This window comes from Carettochelys insculpta, chromosome 23, assembly GCF_033958435.1.
Source record: "Carettochelys insculpta isolate YL-2023 chromosome 23, ASM3395843v1, whole genome shotgun sequence".
Classification (NCBI taxonomy): domain Eukaryota; kingdom Metazoa; phylum Chordata; order Testudines; family Carettochelyidae; genus Carettochelys; species Carettochelys insculpta.
In genome coordinates, this window is record NC_134159.1 from 6,676,147 (window position 1) to 6,693,255 (window position 17,109).

The following is a 17,109-nucleotide window of genomic DNA, read 5'->3' on the forward strand; positions in this document are numbered from 1 at the left end:
CTCCCTCTCTCTCTCTCTCTGTCTCCCCTGGACTTCCTGGATGACATCATAAATTCCAGCTGAAGTCTGAAATAGTTTGGCTCTGTGTGCACGTTATAGGTGTGTTACTCATTCTTTACTCTGAGATTCTGGAAATGGATATAGGGAAGCCATCCAGTTCCATTTTGACACCAAAGCAAAGTATTACATGTGATGTGGGGATCACCAACCTGAATTTTTGGGGTTTTATGGGATGAACCTTGCTTGACAATGAAATTGACTTGTTATGAGAGTGCTGCATTGCTTCAAATGAGTGTTCTACACCCGGGCTGGGGATACTAATGATCCAGGCAGCAGACCAAATTAAGTTATGAATCCTGACCATGTGCCATGTGAGGCCCATGCCACATAGCCTAAATAGTAGCAGTCAGTACCAGATGCTTCAGAATGCAAGAAACCTGGTAATGCACAACTTTGGAATGGTCTACCCATAATGGGACTTGACTGATTCCATAGCTAGTTCCTGGTCTTCCCTGAAGCATGGGGCTGACAATCCCTCCTAAAGACTACTTTATACTTAATGTAACCTTGAGTGTTCATATTCATAAAATTATCTGCTCCCTTTTGAGCACTTAGTTCTCTGGGCTGCTCTCAGATCTTCTGGGAACGATTTCAATAGGTTGGCTATGCATTCTGTTAAAAGTTAATACTTAAAAAAAAAAAAAATCAATGTTGCCTTTGTCACATTGAATATCTGGCCCCCCCGTTAGATATTTCACTCGCTGTTGACCTGTGTTTAACTGCTTTTGAAAGCCATCCGCACTGGATAACACCATAACAGGGTACAGCATTTCCCTAAGACACTGTGTACAAATATTTTAAATGTCTTGCAGCCAATTGCAGACACACATTGTTCCCTTCTGCTTTTTAGATATATCTGTATTCTACTACATCTTCACTTCAGCAAAATCTGATCATCTCTCCCCTCTGTTCCTCATGAATAATTTGCCATATAAAGATGTGCTCTCTTCAAGCGCCCTGTTGCTAAAAGGTAGAGTGTCGGGGCAGAGGTTCATATCTTCATCACATGTTGTTCCTGAAGCCAAATGAAGAATCTCGTCTTGAATTCCAGTGTTGTGGTTTTTTTGATCTGCCAACATCTTAATTCAATTTTGCTACTTTATCATAGCAGAGGCAAACTCATATATTTGAGTGAAAGAAACCCCACAGAAGACAGAGAGAGTGAGGACAACATTTGTGGAGCCCCACCAGCATTATCTATGTAGAAAGTTCCTCTGTGAAACAAGTTTTGATGATTTCTGAACTAGACTGTCTGTTTGCCTACAAATGAATAAATCCCTGTCATGCAGAATTTTGTTTCAAGAGGAAGGAGAGGCAAGGTACCAGCTGGCATATTTTAGGGCATTTTTTAAAAAAAAAAAATCAGTTTCCACTAGTTGAGGCTTGAAGTCTGTGGTCTACAGAAAATAAGTATTTACATTTTTCAAGCTCTTTTTTTCAGAAGCATTACAATGGCTAGCCACTGTATCGATCAAGCACCAGGTTGCTCTACCTGTTGTTGAAATATGGACACCTCACTCTCTACACTGTAGAAAGTGCAGGAGACCTGAGGTCTGCACCATGTAATGACCAGAGCTGGAATTTGTCTGAAGTGTGGGTTAGCATCCCCATTCCTCTTCAACTACCCTGGCTTCTTTTCTGAGCAGGGCCTTGCCCTAACTCCACCAGTACAATGGGTTCTGGTCACAGGCCAGGCAGTGCTGATTCAGAAGGAAGAGCGAGTTGTATTCGGGTTACTCTAGTTCCTCATGAATACGGCAATCTAGCCTTTATGGTAAGCAGTTTCTCATCTCCTGTTTTTGAAGGACACAGAAGAAAGAGACTATTGAATGATGAGTCTTTATTTCAGCTTCTCTGGCTGAGCCTATGCAGAGCTGGGAGTCTTAGAATCTAACTCGCTACAGCTTGGTTTAAACAGCAAAGGGAAGCTATACGGACTTGGAGCTTAGGGCCCAAAGTGACCAATGGATCAGATATGCTGACCTCACAGACCACCCTGCCCATCCCACACTGAACCCAACAGCTGACATTAAATCTAATAATCCCAGAAGACTGGGCTGTTCTGTGCCACAGACACTACAGGATGGACCCAGGTGCACCACTGCCTATGGGGCCTGTAATATGGGGATATGATTAAATGAGCCACAGCCTAGTAATCCAGGCATGTGACCTGCACCCATGTGCTTTAACAGAAGGTGAAAACCCCCAAGGTGCCTGCCAATCTGACCTAGGGGGAGGTTCTTTCTGATCCCACCTATGGTGAATGGTTAGCAGAGCCATAGGATGAGGTGGGGAGGTTGCCGGGGCCCCACATCTGGGGAACTGGGGGGTTGCCCCTGGCCCTGCTGACTGGGACGGCCCTGCTGACTGGGCAGCCCTGCTGGTGGTTATAGCGTGAGCACTTGAGCAAGAACCAGCCAGCCAAGCCCGCAAGAAAGAAAATGCTGGGTGCCACCTCAGAGCCTGCCACATCCCATCGAAAGCCAGGAGCCCCTTGATGCTGCAGAGGAAGGAGATTTAAAACCCAAAAACAAACGGAATAATGGGAGGAGAGCAGGGAGAGAATCCCTTCCTGAGCCCTGGAGGTGGCCAACTGCAGCCCTGAAGCATGAGCTTTTAGGACAACAGGACGTAAACTAGAAATGAACTTCCTGGTTGCTGAGCCCTGCCCCTTATCTCAAATGCAACTGGAAGAAGAGAAATAAAATCCCAGGGAGGTAGAAGAATTTTAATGGTGCCCTGGAGGTATAATTAGGACTAATTGCCCCACTGCACAGGTCAGTTCTAGTAAGGAACATTTTACAAGGGGAGCTGGTGGAAACCTCTCAGTCATTTAAAACCAGGATTCATGATGCATTGGGCAAACCACGAGCAGAATTGTCCTGCACTGGCTAAGTAGAATGGACTAGATCAGGGGTCAGAAACCCCTGTCACAGGTGCCAAGAGTGGCAAATGAGTCCATTTTCATTGGCATGTGAGGTGGTAGCTCAGCCTCGCCCCTCCTCCCCCATGCAGCTGGGAGCTTGCTCAAAGCCAAGCGGCCTGTGGATTAACAAAAGACCAGCTAATGCCACCAACCACAACCTAAATGGCAAAGCTCTGCACCTTTATTAACAAAGCTGTTGTAAGTAGGACTATTAGTGACTTTAAAAAGTATCACGGGCACTTTGCCTGTACACAGAGGTCAAAAGGTCAAATTTCAGCACTCCGCCTGGGAAAGGTTGCTGACCCCTGGACTAGATAATAATCTAGTAGGCCATTTCTCTTTCTCATTGAAAAGGGTGGTGTAGACAGCCCACTAGGGCATAACAGAGACTAACTAGAGGGCTCACAGAAGAGAATGATGCTGTGATACGTGGGTATACATGTGAGCTAAAGGTAGATGGATGGACACATGGACATATAGGTAGTGCGTGTGTACATAGGCAGATAGCTGTAGAAAAGGAGTGGGAGTCAGGAACTGACTTCACCTCTGGCACAGAACTGGCTTACATCCTGCGTAATTAACCTTGGGCAAGCCCAGTCCCCTGGTTCTCAAGGTGACCGTCTGTCCCTTATTTAAGCTGCTTCACAGGCATCCTGACTTTTTTAAGAAAATGGGCAAATTGTCCTGTACTTTGCAGGTCTTCTGTTCCCCAGCGCCTGGTGTCTCAAGGCAGCCACCCTGCAGCAGGGTGGCTGCCTCACTCCCCAGCATCCTGTATCTCAGAGAGGTAGCTCTTGCTGCAAGGAAGCTGTTCCTTAGGGGTCTGTTCCCTGGTGCAGCAGCCCCTGCTGCCAGGGACCCCTGCCACGGGGTGGCTGCTACATTCCCTGCCACCCCCCAGGGTGGGAGGCTGAGGAGCTCCTATTCTCAGAACCCCACTTCCCTGGCCAGGAGGTTGTGGAGCCCCCACCCTCTGCTCCCCCTCATCAGGAGGCTGCAGAATCCGCATCCCTAGTACCTCTCCATTGGGAGATGCACAACTCCCCTCCCCAGCGCCTCACTCTGGGGCAGTATCCCCCCATCACTGAGGAGCCCTGACATGGGACAGATGCCCCCATCCCCAGAGGTGGGTGTCCCATGTTTTCCACAGGGCAATGTCATCACTCTGCTGCTTGTGCCTCAGTTTCTCATCTGTAAATGGGGGTGTCCGTGTGTATAATCAGATGCTGGGCAGCCAGGCCAGCTTCAGCTGCTCCGTCCCCAAGCCGAGCTCTTAACAGGGCTCAGGATCAGTGCTGGAAGTGGGAGACCCTCCTCATGTCCTGACCTGTCGCTGTCGTGACAGCTCACGTGGTATCCTGACCCTGATCCTGATCCTGGGCAAGGGCAGACCCCGGACAGGAGAAGGAGCCGCGTTTGTGTGGGTCTTGGAGCCCGGGGCTGGAGATGGCCACAGCCGCTCCCGGCAGTTCCCACGGCCCTGCGGAGTGGGAAACTCAGTCCGGGGCTCGAGAACTACAGCTCCCAGCCGCCCCTGCGCTGCCGCGTTCCACCGCTGCCCGGCCGGCGGCAGCGGCGGCTCTTTGTGCCTGGGCGGCGCAGCGACGAGCCGGGTTCGAGCCTGGGGCGAGCCGCCTGCAGATGCGCGCTGCAGGGGCCGGCCGCCGCCATGAGCGCAGGTGAGAAGCAGCCCGGGTCGCGCGCAAGAGATCCCCCGGCTGGGAGGGGCTGCTGCAGGCCGGGCCCGATCGCTGCCCGGCCGCGGGGTAGGACCCGGCGTGGCCCCGGCTGGGTTGGCGGGGGGGTGGGAGCCGGCGAAGTGCGGGACATGCTCCCGCCGCCTGCACTCTGCAAAGCGGGGGCGCTGCAGCCAGCAGGGGCTTGCGGGGCGGCTGGTGGGATGGTTGGTGAGGGGGGTAACAGCCTGCCCTAGGCGGGATGCTGTGGGGGGCTTGGCTGGATCTGTGGGGCGCCGTGTGAGGTGCACAGCCTTGGGGGACAAGCTCTGTCGTCCCCCCCACTTGTGCATGTTGGACTTGGCCTATGTTAACAGGACACTTTGCGGGGGACAGGTGCACTCATGCTGGGGTGGCCCCTCTGCTGGACTTGGGTTTCTAGGGTTGCTCTGCGCAACAGCCCCCCTGGCCACAGTGGGAGCAGGGAGTGTCCAGTGCCTTGGCCTGACCTGGGTCTCTAATGCTTCTAGTCCCTTTGCCTCTTAGGCAGCCAACTGACACTGGTGATTTCTTTTGAGCTGTGTTTGAACTTGTGTGACAGCTCCTTCGGGAAAGAAGTGGGGCGGGGGGTGCTCAGCCCAGCAGGGATTGCAGCAGGGGAGGTTTAGGCTGGACATTCGGAGAAATTTCCTAACTGTCAGCGTGGTTAAGCACTGGACTAAATTGCCCAGGGCGGTTGTATAATGTCCTTCCTTGAAGACATTTAAGAACAGGATATATACATTTCTAACAAGGATGGTCTGGATGATGCTTGGTCCTGCCATGAGGGCAGGGGACCGGACTCGGTAACCTCTTCAGGTCCCTTCCACGTCTAGCGTTCTGTGGCTCTATGATCTAGAGTGTGGTCTACAGCGGGGCGTCTCTGCCAGGAGCTGGCCACCTATCCTGCTACTGAAAGCAAACAGAGAGGTGGCAGCTGCTTCCTGGAGCTCAGAGCTGTGCCCTTGCCAGGCGGTTTAGCACTTCCTCTTTAAAACAGTGTTTCCCAAATGTAACACTTTCGCGTATCCCTTTTGGGACTTTGACTGTATCAGCATCCCCCCTCTCCCAGGGCCATCCCAGTGCCCTGACCCTTGATTTTTAGTCATTTATTTTCTGCCCCATACCTCTTAAATCCTCTCAGGTACCACCAGTGGTACATGTACCACACTTTGGGAAACACTGCTTTAAAACAGTAACAGAGAGGAAGCCGTGCTAGTCTATACACTATCAAAACAAAAAGCAGTCAAGTAGCACTTTAAAGACTAGCAAAATGGTTTATTAGGTGAGCTTTCGTGGGACAGACCCACTTCTTCAGAACATAGCCAGACCAGACTGTTTGAAAGCTTGCCTAATAAACCATTTTGCTAGTCTTTAAAGTGCTACTTGACTGCTTTTTGCTTTAAAACAATGGGCCTAATGACATAGAGGTCGTCCCAGTGCACCCCTTGTGGTCAGATGTAGCACTGCTGGTGGTCCCCTGCCTCAGTTTCCCCTCACCCACAGCACAAACAAGCCCAAGCAGGCCTTTGTGGTGCACTTGAGCCTTTTTAATCCAGCGACCTTGGGAGATGGGCTTTGCCAGATTGTGGGATTTTCTGGACCATCGGGGTTCAGGCTGTTACTTTTGTATGTATAAACTCATAGAGAACTATACATGTATAGCATGTCATAAGAGAAATCCTTATTTCACTGTATTTAAACTGTTCTTTTGATTTTATTATCATATGTGGCTAATTAAGAAGAGGAGCACAGTCCAGTGACCATAAGAATGGCCACACTGGGTCAGACCAAAGGTCTGTCTAGCCCAGGATCGTGTCTTGTGACAGTGGCCTGTGTCAGGTGCTCCAGAGAACTGCACTGCCATTTCTCATGCTTACAAGTTAAATTTGTGCCAGACAGAATGCAGTAAGTGCCTTCGTATCTGGCAGCCCTGGGACCGGGAGGTTGCCCAGTATTCAAATAGGCTGGATAATAGAGAGGTGTAGCTAGCAATGCAGAACACTAGAGAAACACAATATTAGATATTAAGAAACAAATATAAATGTATGCAGAGTAATTTATTTACCAACAACAGTACTATTGTTCTCTATAAACTGTACCCAGTATACAACAGTCGTATTTACGCTACATGTTGTCTTTGCTGCATTTATTTTTATTTACTTTCACTACAGTGTACTAAAGGAAAACATAACTAAAATTTCCTCGTGATTAAAATGCCGGGTGTTTGAGAGTTCTGGGGATAGAATGCTGGCTAAGGCAGCATTTACTGTGGTATGTGTGTGAACGTTTTGTTTTGATGTACTGTGTTTAAACTTATTTTGTTTTTGTAATGGTTATGGTGCTCCAGCCGTGCAGGGGTGTGAACTGTGGGCCCCAGGATTAAGGAGGATGAGGTGTAATAAAGGGTACCCTCTTGCTTATTTAACCAAAACAGGCAGCATAGAAAGAAACAACAGCTTCAGTCGGCTACTCTTAGGGGGGGTTGATCCTGCTTGAAGCAGGGGGCTGGACTAGATGACCTCCTGAGGTCCCTTCCAGCCCTGTGATTCTGTGCTCCGTCAGGAGCTCTCCTGTGGTTTGATCTGTCCTGTGTCTCACCCCGGGCTCTGGAGCAGTCTGGCACTGGATTCCCTGCCTGAAACTTGGGTCTCTGCTGGATATTCAGGCAGAGGTCAGTCTCCCCCAGACAGAATGGCAGCTCTTTCCTGAGCCCGTCTTGTTAGCTTCCTCGGATGTCCTGCACCCAGTTCATTCTTGTGGGCTGCTCCAGTCCCTGGCCTGGCCCCACTGTAATCTGGGCCTATTCCTCTGTCTGCTGTCCTGGCCTCACTCTCAAGGAGACTACCACTGGGAGCAGCTTTGGGCATCAGCCTTAGCCCCACCTAAGCCTTTATCAGGCCCAGATGCTCCTTAACTACCATACAGCTGCATAGGCAAGTAACGGTAGGGGTATCTGGGTTGACTCAGTCTCCTTAATGAAGCTGGCCAAAGGTAGTTTTGGCTGCCTGACAATGTTCCCTCCAAGTTTTAACACCCAAGTGCAGGATAAATTTTCTGATGCGCACCGAGGCATGTGTGGATGTGCACCACCAATAGGAAGGACAGGCTGCCAGCTGTGGGCACTCTGCTTATCAGCTGAGCGGCATTTGAATCTCTCCTGGGTGGCTGCCCAAGTGCTCGGCTTGCAGGGAACACCAGTGCCTAACGCCCCCCCAACTCCTGAGACAATGGGCAGACGAGCGCTAAACTAGGGGAGGTTGTAACACATAAATCAGGGTTCCTGCCCTAAAGCGGAGCTGATACCCAGGGTCAGAGCTAATGCATTATTCTACTACCTGGAGGTCATGACACTTTATCAGAATTTCCTCCCTGCAGTAGGAGTCTAAACCGATAGTGAATGTAAAATTCCCTTTAGAGAACCTTTCATGTGCTGCGCAGAAAGGAGCATATGGGTGAGGTTTCACCCGCTGTCCCACTGTATAAACAACTGGCGCAGGCAGAACTGAAATCTTGTAATGAGAGAGGAAATGATCACCCAACATATACTGCTTCTGTACTTTATAAGAGGTTTCAGTTCTTAGCTTCGCCAGTGCACATCAGAGCAATGATACGGGACGGCAAATTATTTGCTTAAATGCCCGTAGCCTTTATATAACAGACCGCATTAATATTGTGATAAGAAAGGGACACCTTGGGCATAAAGTTTTCTTTGAAATAGGCCAGGCAAACGCGGTTTGAGTGAAGTCAAAAAAGCAAACAGAATGTCAGGAATCATTTAGGAAGGGATAGAGAACAGGACAGAATATCTTATTGCTGCTATATAAATCCATGGTACGCCCAGATCTTGAATGCTGTGTACAGATGCAGTCACCTCCTCTCAAAAAGCTGAATGAGCATTGGAAGAGGTTCAGAAAAGGGCAATAAAATGATCGGGGGTTGGAACAGGAGCCATATGAAAAGAGATTAAAAAGACTGGGACTTTTGAGCTTGGAAAAGAGGTGACTCCAGGAGACGTGATAGAAGTCTATACAACTATGAATAAGGAAAAGTTATTCACTTGTTCCCCTAACGTAAGAACTGGGGGTCACCAAATGAAATTAATGGGTAGCAAGTCTAAAGCTAACAAAAAGAGTGGGTTTTTTGTTTGGGTTGGTTTGGTTTTTTGGTGTTTTTCCCCCACACAGCACACAGCTGGCCTGTGGAACTCCTGGCCAGAGGAGGTTGTGAAGACCAGGACTCAGGACCACAGTTCACGAAAAAGAACTTGATACATTCATGGAGGTTGGGTCCATCCATGGCTATTAGCCAGGATGGGTAGGAAGGTTGTCCCCAGCCATCGTTTGTCAGAGGTCGGAAATGGATGACAGGACAGGAGCCATCTTGATGATTACCTGCTCTGTTCCCTCCTTCTGGGGCATCTGGCACTGGCCACTGTCAGAAGACAGGACACTGGGCTAGATGGACCTTTGGTCTGACCCCGTGTGGCTGTTCTAATAGTCTTATGAATGAGTAAACTGCTAAGTGCTGCTGAGTTCCTAAGCCATAAGTGCTGACTCCGTGGGTGCTTGGGGGCTGGCGCACCCGCATGAAAAATAATGGTGGGTGCTTTGCACCCAGCAGCCACATCTTATTGGCAGCCTGGGGAAGGGTTGGGGATGGCAGCAAGCTGCAGGCAGGAGCCTTGGGGTGGGATGGAGGGGGGGTGGGGCTGTGGAGTACAGCAGGGATGGGTAGAGGTGGTTTGGGGGTGGGGCGGGGTGGTGCATCCCTGAGGAAAACTAAATGCATCTAGGCTTGAGGGATCCCCCGGTTCATTATTCACCAAAGTCTTGACTGGACGAAAGGAATTTGCCTCCCAAGTGCTTGCGATGGACTTGCTGCTCTGGGAAGAGAGAGGCCCTGCTGGCGCCAGCGGGGACTAGCCATACTATATAGGAACTTGCCAGGCGGTGCTTGACAAAATGCACCAGAGCTGCAGTGCCCATTGGTCGTCCAGGCCCTTGCTGTCCGTGCCGCTCGGCCGGGGCTCTTCTGTGCTGAGCTGCAGCTTCCTGCTGTCTTCATTTTGCGGGTGGCCGCCAGGCCGAGCTTTACGACACAGGTAAAACCCTCCGTGCATTAGGGAAATCTAAATTTGTGCCTTTTCAGTTGCTAGAGGGACCAACAATTTGGCAGCTGAACATGATGATCTAGGCTGCCTTGGGAGCTTAAAGTCAGCATGCAGCATTGTGCAGGAGGGCAAGGGTAGATAGCTGGTCTCAACTGCTTCAGCAGGGCTCTTTCAGAGGGTCCGGCTGCTTGGCTGTGGTGGCAGGGCCTCTGACAGCCTGAGAAGGGCAGGGGCTGTGACCTGGGGTCTCTCAGCTTCTGCCACTGTCCGGCACTTTCCCGGTGTCTGGGTTCATTGCAAACTGAAGGAATTCTCTCGCAGAGGAATTGTGGGAGCTTAAGGTCATTTGCAAAGGGTTGGATCCTCTCTGCTGAGAGCTGCTTTAGAAATTGATACTCTCTAAGCTAGGAATGCTGCAGAGGTAATGCACATGGCTCCGACACGCTGCAATACAGTTGTGATGTGGGGTTCTTAGACAAGGGCAACTCGCGTTCCTGGCAAGTGCCATTGCTGAGAAGGGGCCATGGGAAGGGAATGGTGCAAGAGGTGAGGGCCTTGAGGTCCCTGTTTGCTGGGCCCTGAGTAAAAATAAAGTAGCTCCTGCCTGGAAGAGCTTGTAGTGTATCTAAGGCCCAGCTCTTGTTGTGCAACAGGTCAGAGAGTGTTGCATGGCCGAGTCGATGATTGGCAACCCCATACACTGGCAGGTGAGTCAAACTCAGGGTGTTGCCAAAGCTTGTGATAGTTCTTGAAAGCCCCGGCTGCTGGAGCTGGGGGATTAGCTCAGTTATTTCTATTTTCGCTATAAAAATGGTATCCAGCCCTTCATGGCTTCAGAGGAAAGCTTGAAAATGAGCCCTGAGGAGTGCATACCCCGAGTCCAGAAGCGGGAAGGCAAGGAACCCAAAACGAAACACTTTTAGGAAAGAAAATTATGGGTGGCTGGTTCTTAAAGCCCATTTCCTGACTTTTTGGGAGTTTGAGTCATAATTTTTGGAGAGTCCAGTTTGCCAATGCTGAGGTGAGATTCTTCTCCTGACATAAAAGCTGGTGCTTCTGAGTGGGTTAGACCTGGCAGAAGTCTCTTTAAGCCAAGACTTTCCAAAAGGACTAGCCATTTTGGGTGCCCACTTTGAGAAGTCCTCCTGGCGGCTCTTTTCTCAGGAGGCAGTGCCACGTTCTGGGCTGCCGTTTAGACCACTCGGATGTTGTCACTGGTTTTATAACCCTGAGTGCCCCAAAATGCTTTTGCTACTTGTGGCTCTTTGCCTGGGATGTACACAACAGCCAGTGTTCGCTTCATGTTCTGTACACTGTACAGCTGTAACTCAACCGCTCGGAATCCAACGGCCGGCCAGCAGTTATCCCAGACACATTGCGTTTATCAGCCTTAGCCCCAGACCACAGCACACCCCCAGTCCTGAACTTCCCCAAACTCACGTGCTTGGCACATCTCACCCTCTCTTGCAACATTCATTAGACTCAGAACATTCATTTCCTCCGTTAAGGAAAAGAGCTTATTTTCCTCATTGCCTCTTCAGCTGGGGTTGACGTTCACCTTAGTGTGAACAGAGACCCCATTGGTTTAGATTAACAGTGAAACAAGGCTAACGAAAGAAGATAGGACTTTCTAAGTGAGATCTCATATAACAGAAAGTGAGGAATGGTTACCAGCAAGGAAGTGAAAGCACACACCTTCCCTTCATCCAGCCGAGTTGTGCTGTGAGCTGTTCCTGGGTGTTTGCTGCCGTGTTCCTCGGAACATCCGCAGTAGGAAACATGTTTCTGCACCACCGTCACTAGCATTTGGTCAAGCAGTTACAGTACGACTGGAAAATTTGAGAGACCTTGGCCTGCCACCAGCTCTCTGGGTGCCCTCCAGCAAGTCACTTAGTCTCTTTGTGGCTCAGTTCCCCATCTGCACAACGCTAATAGTGGCTGTGTCCTGCCTCACAGGGCTAATAAGATGTGCGCTATAGACGGAGGAACCCTGATACTGGCTACGTCTACACTTAGCAAAACCTTTGAAATGGCCATGCTAATGGCCAAATCGAAAAATACTAATGCGGCCCTGAAATGCATATTCAGCACCTCGTTAGCATGCTGCCAGCCATGGCACTTCAAAATGGCCATGTTTCGCCCCCACATGGCTCATCTACATGGGGGTCCTTCTCGAAAGACCCCACCAGCATTGAAATCCCCTCACTCCTATGACCCTAAGATTCACCAGCATGAGAGCACTCCTTGTGCAAAACCCTGCACCTTCCCAAGCAAGGACAAGACCATGCAGTTGGCTGTTTTAGAGGGAGGAAGTGACTGGTTCCTGCCTGGCTCAGATCCAGGGTCACAGCCTTGGTATTGACATCCTTCTGTTAGAGTCGATGGCCGCATGACACACAACAACCTGGCAGGTGTCTTCCTTCTGCGGCAGGTGGGTGAATGCAGCTGGGCTGCAGGGTGAAAGGAAATTGTCCAGGCATCCTCATTGTCCTTGTGTGCTTCTGAATGTATGTGTTATAAACAGGGTCGTTAAATGTGACCTCCAGGTTCGGTTGCTGTCGCTTTCTGTGTCCGAGCGATGCCAAACCGCCTGGGAAAAGCCCAAACTGGTACAAAGCTCAGGAGATCGTCTCTCAAGCAGCCCTGTGAACTCATTTTCTGCCCTCTCCTCCGCCCCTTGTGTTCTGCCCCGCTAGACACAGAGCCCCAACCAGGTTCTGTGGCCAACTAGCCAGAGCCACCCCTTGGGGTTAGCCAGTGCTGTCGGTCTGCAACCAAGACTGACTGAAGCTGATTGTGGAGCTGCGCTTGCCTCTTGAAGCTGTTGGTTCAGGCTCCCTGCAGACTTCGGCAGCCATCAGGTGGGCCTGGTTCACATCTTCAGGGTTTCCCTTTCATCCTGAGGGGGAAAGTTGAGATTCTGGAGCACAAAGGAGGGCCAAAGGTCCTGACTCTGAGCATACGCAGCAGCCCGCAGGTCTGTTGCAGAGGTGGACGGTACCAGTCAGGCCTGCACTGTAGCTAATGGTAGGGTTGATTCAGAAAGGGGGGCTCTGGCTTCTGAATCAGTGGGCACAGCTCTGCTGAAGGACCCATGGCTGGGAGAATGCACAGGCAAGGTCTGAGCCTCCTGTCAGTGTCTGAGATCCCACAGCACTCTCCTTTTAAAACAGGGCAGAATTGCATCTCTGGTTACTGCATTCTGCGTCGTGCCTACACATCCCCTTTAATTTTAGCTGGCTAAGATATTCCTCCTCCCCCCATAGAATCGTAGAACACTAGAACTGGAAGGGACCACAAGAGGTCATCAAGTGCAGTCCCCTGCCCCTGAGGGCAGGGCCAAGCACCATCCAGATCCTCTCTGTTAGCTATTTATCTAACCTGCTCTTAAATATCTCCAATGACTGAGATTCTGCAACCTCCCCCGGCAATTTATTCCAGTAATTAACCACCCTGACAGCTAGGAAATGTTTCCCAATGTCCAACCTAAACCTCCCTTGCTGTAATTTAAGCCCATTGCTTCTTGTCCTATTTTCAAAGGCTACGGAGAAAAATCTTCCCCTGCCTCCTTTTAAACCCCTTTTAGGTACGTGAAAGCTGCGCTCATGTCCCCTCTCAGCCTAAACAAACCCAGTTCTTTTACTCTTCTCTCCTAGGTCATATTTTCTAGCCCTTTGATCATTTTAGTTGCTCTTCTCTGGGCCCTCGCCAATGTGTCCACGTCTTTCCTAAAACGCGGTGCCCAGAACTGGACACAGTACTCCAGCTGAGGCCTCAGCAGCGCTGAGTAGAGCAGAAGAATGACTCTCGTGTCTCGCTCCCCACACTCCTGTTAACACAGCCCAGAATTGCATTTGCTTTTTTAGCAACAGCCTCACACTAAGCATCTGGTCCACTGGCAGCCCTAGATCCCTTTCTGCAGTGCTCCCTCCTGGGGAGCCCCTGTCCATTCCAGATGCGTGAAACTGATTGTTCCTCCCTGAGTGCAGCACTTTGCACTTGTCCGTATGGATCTTCATCCTATTTGCCTCAGACCCTTTCTCCAGTTTGTCCAGATGGTTTTGAATTCCGACCCATGTGCCATTGCAGGTGAAAACCAGGCCACCTCCCAGCTGTGAGGGGGTGACAGGGTAGCGCTGCACATGGGTCTGGATCTGGCAAATAGAAGTGGTTTTCATAACTTGCCCACCAGGAGAGAAATGGTCTTTAAGGTCCTGCAAACAGCCCCATCTTGCTGTGCCACCTAACCCCGTACTGTCAGCGCCCTGCACCTGAGGATCTCCAAGCACTTTGCACATATTAATGTCCCCTGCCCCTCCCAAAGTAAACACTCCCCTGCTGTAAAAGAAGAGCGTCTCTCTGTGCCTGGGATTCATTACAGGTCAGGCAGGAGTCTTGTGTTAATGCTGGGAAGAGCGCTCAGATCTCTTGGTTTACAGCCCTGGCCCTTTAACCACACGCCTAGCCTCCCTTCCCCAACTTCCTTCCCAGATTTGCCGCTTATGGGAAGAGGCAGCACTTCTCACCACGCAGAGCAGGGGGGAAGTGCCAGGTCCGAGACCTGTCTTAGGAACAGGCTGAGCCTACAGCTGCACGGTGCGCTGAGCTTGCTGCTGGGAAGCAGGACTGAGGTGTGCTCTGTTGAGCCTTCCCTTCCCCTGTGGCACTGCAGCCCCCACGAGGGATGGAGAATCCTGGCTAGTTGGTTAAATGGGAGGTAAAACTGCTCAGCTAACCAATGAAGGAGGGGGCAGCAGTGCCCCAGAGCTGGTCCAGCACAGCTGGAGCTTCCTTGCGAGGGGTGCTGCATCGTGGGGAAGGCATTCGTGCAAGGCTGGAGTAGCCCCCGTCCCATGTGTGCCTTCTACAATGGCCCCTGGATCCAGCCGCATAGGATTACCCTGATCCCTGGCCTCCGCAGCCCTGGAGGCACCGGGGTGGAGCAACCCCCTGCCCACCCTGGTTGGGGGGTTGCTCCAGCCCCTACGGGTTCACCAGTAAAGCCTCACCTGTGTAGGTTAAGCCATAACATCCCTAACCCCCATCCCCACCAAACATGCCCAAACTCCCTCTTCCCTGCCAGCCCTGCCTCTTACCCCTCCTCTAATGGGGCTCATCTGCCTGTGAAATGCCTCCCAGTTCAACTCCTCCTGAGCCTGACTGGCCTGGCTGCCAAGCTCCCCTGGCCCAGATGCAAGCCCCAGCCCTGGGATCTGGCCTGCCTTTGGGCAAGCCGGGGAAGAACAAAAAAGAAGCACCTTTGGAGCTCAGCAGAGGGTTCTCTGGGCCCAGCACCCAGTGTGCCTCTGAAGCCACCCTGTCCTCGGCAGCTCTTTCATGGGCTGCACTAAGTGGGAAATCACGAGGTCAGGAAACAGAATGACCACAGTTTATTTTTATGACAAGATGATGCTTTAAAAAAAAAAATCCCAAACCACACTTGCAGCCTCCCAAGGTTTCAGGGTTGACCAATGCAGCCTGGTTTCTCAGCTGCACTGTGTACGTTCCCTTTCTCAGCCGTTAAAGCACAACCAGAAGGGAAGTCACAGGCAGGCGGTCACGTGGACATAGGAGCGTGGGAAACCCAGAGCAGCAATGGGATGTTTGTGAAACATCCCAATGTACAGCAGCTGCGTCTGTTAAAGTGCCAGCTCCGTCCGCAGCCATTCCTGGGCTGCCGGTGTGTCTTTCTTTGGGTCTGACTCCATTGGTGGCCTAATGGTTTATTCCTCCCCAGAGGAGCCAGGTATCCTCATTGATGCTTCTCTGGGGCTCGTCTGCCTGTGAAACATCTGCCCGAGGGATTCCTGCAAAGTGCCTCTGGTGCCTTCAGCATTCTGGGTTATGTGGGATCAGACCCAGGCCGCTCCTCTCCCTCCTGCTGTTCCATGTAAGCCTTTGCTGTGATCAGCTAATGCACGTCTCCTTGTCTTGCTTGTACCTAACTAATGCCCCTGGGGGTGTAGATCTAGGTGGAGGGCTGTAACTTACACTTCCCTTTGCCAAGCATTGCGCAGTCTGCTTTCAGGCCGTGCACCTGTGAATCCTGAGTCCAGGACTCTGAGTTAAATCTTTCATAAGAGCATACTCCGTTCCTGCACTAAGTAATTTGAGGGTCATTTTCCCTCGCTTGAGGCCTGGCCCTGGTTGGTGACTAGGTTGCCTGAAGAAAAAGCCATCCCTTGAGTGTGCGGCAGCACAGGCTGAACCTCTCTAGTCTGGCTGTCTCTCGTACACCAGCATCCATGGTCCAGCATGATTTTGGTTAGCTGGATGTCCACTTATCATGGGTGTGGCCAAGTTTCCCATTACCCCGTAAAGTTTGTTCCTAGTCACCAGTCCTGGCTGCCAGGGTTCTGTGCTGTTATTTAGCTGTAATTTACCCCTAAACATCTTCTAAGAGCCCAGTAAGCAGGGGAAGTGCTGGTAATGCTGCTAGACCATTTTGACCTCACGTGGTTCAGCAAATTCTCTCGTTTGGCCCCAGTCGGGCCCTGACGGTGCTGGACTAGAGATGTTCAGCCTGTAACATCAAAGAAGCTCGAGCTGGGATGGGTCTAGCTCAGTATTGTTAAGCTTTTGCCACTATAACAAGAAACAGATGTTGCACTGGTCCTTTCTAATCCAATGGCACTAGCATCTTGCTGTACAACTACATCACGTTTGGAGGCATTGTGGGGCCTTATTCTCCATGAATCTCGCAGGCTGCCCTTTGTCGTAAGGGTCTGCCTGGCGATTGGGGTAAGGCCCAGTTACTACCCAGATACAGCGGGGTCCTATTTTTGTGGTGAAGTTGGGTGCTGAGCCAGGGCCAGGACAGCTGGGATTTCCAAAGGGATGTAGGGGAATTAAGCACCCAAGTCCTATTGCTTTCTTAGGCTACTTCTACACTAGGAAAAGTAAGTACGGCAGTTGCGTAGCTAGAATCGACGTATCTGCAATCAACTTACCTGGCCGTCCTCACTGAAGAAAGTTGACGGGAGCGTTTCTCCTGTCGACCTCTCACGAGGAGCGCAGGGGTCGATTTCGCTTGTCCCTTCCAGGCGCACATACTCAGACCCCTGAGTGGGTTGATCTTCTGCGGTAGTGTAGATGTAGCCTTATTCTGCCTAAGGCTTTGGAGGCCACCGAGGGACAGGCTTTAAAGTCATGTCCGCACAGCACCGCGGAACTAATCAGTGTGGCTAAGGTGGCATGCTAAGCCTTGCCTCTAAGAAGCCATTCTTAGAGGAGTCGTATGGACATTCCCTGCCTTTGTTAAGCCTGGAGCTGTCGATACATGCAGTGTTCCTTGA

At 51.0% G+C, this 17,109-nt stretch overlaps 1 protein-coding gene across 1 annotated transcript in view; it reads left to right on the forward strand.

Moving 5' to 3' along the window:
• The first annotated feature begins 4,558 nt into the window (after positions 1–4,558).
• The window catches only part of ATP13A2 (ATPase cation transporting 13A2), a 71,507-nt gene continuing 58,956 nt past the window's right edge, over positions 4,559–17,109 (forward strand). Inside the window, exon 1 of the mRNA XM_074975638.1 lies at positions 4,559–4,665. Within this exon, the coding sequence (XP_074831739.1) occupies positions 4,656–4,665 (10 nt within the window). The 5' untranslated portion in view covers positions 4,559–4,655. The remainder of the gene's footprint in view (positions 4,666–17,109) is intronic.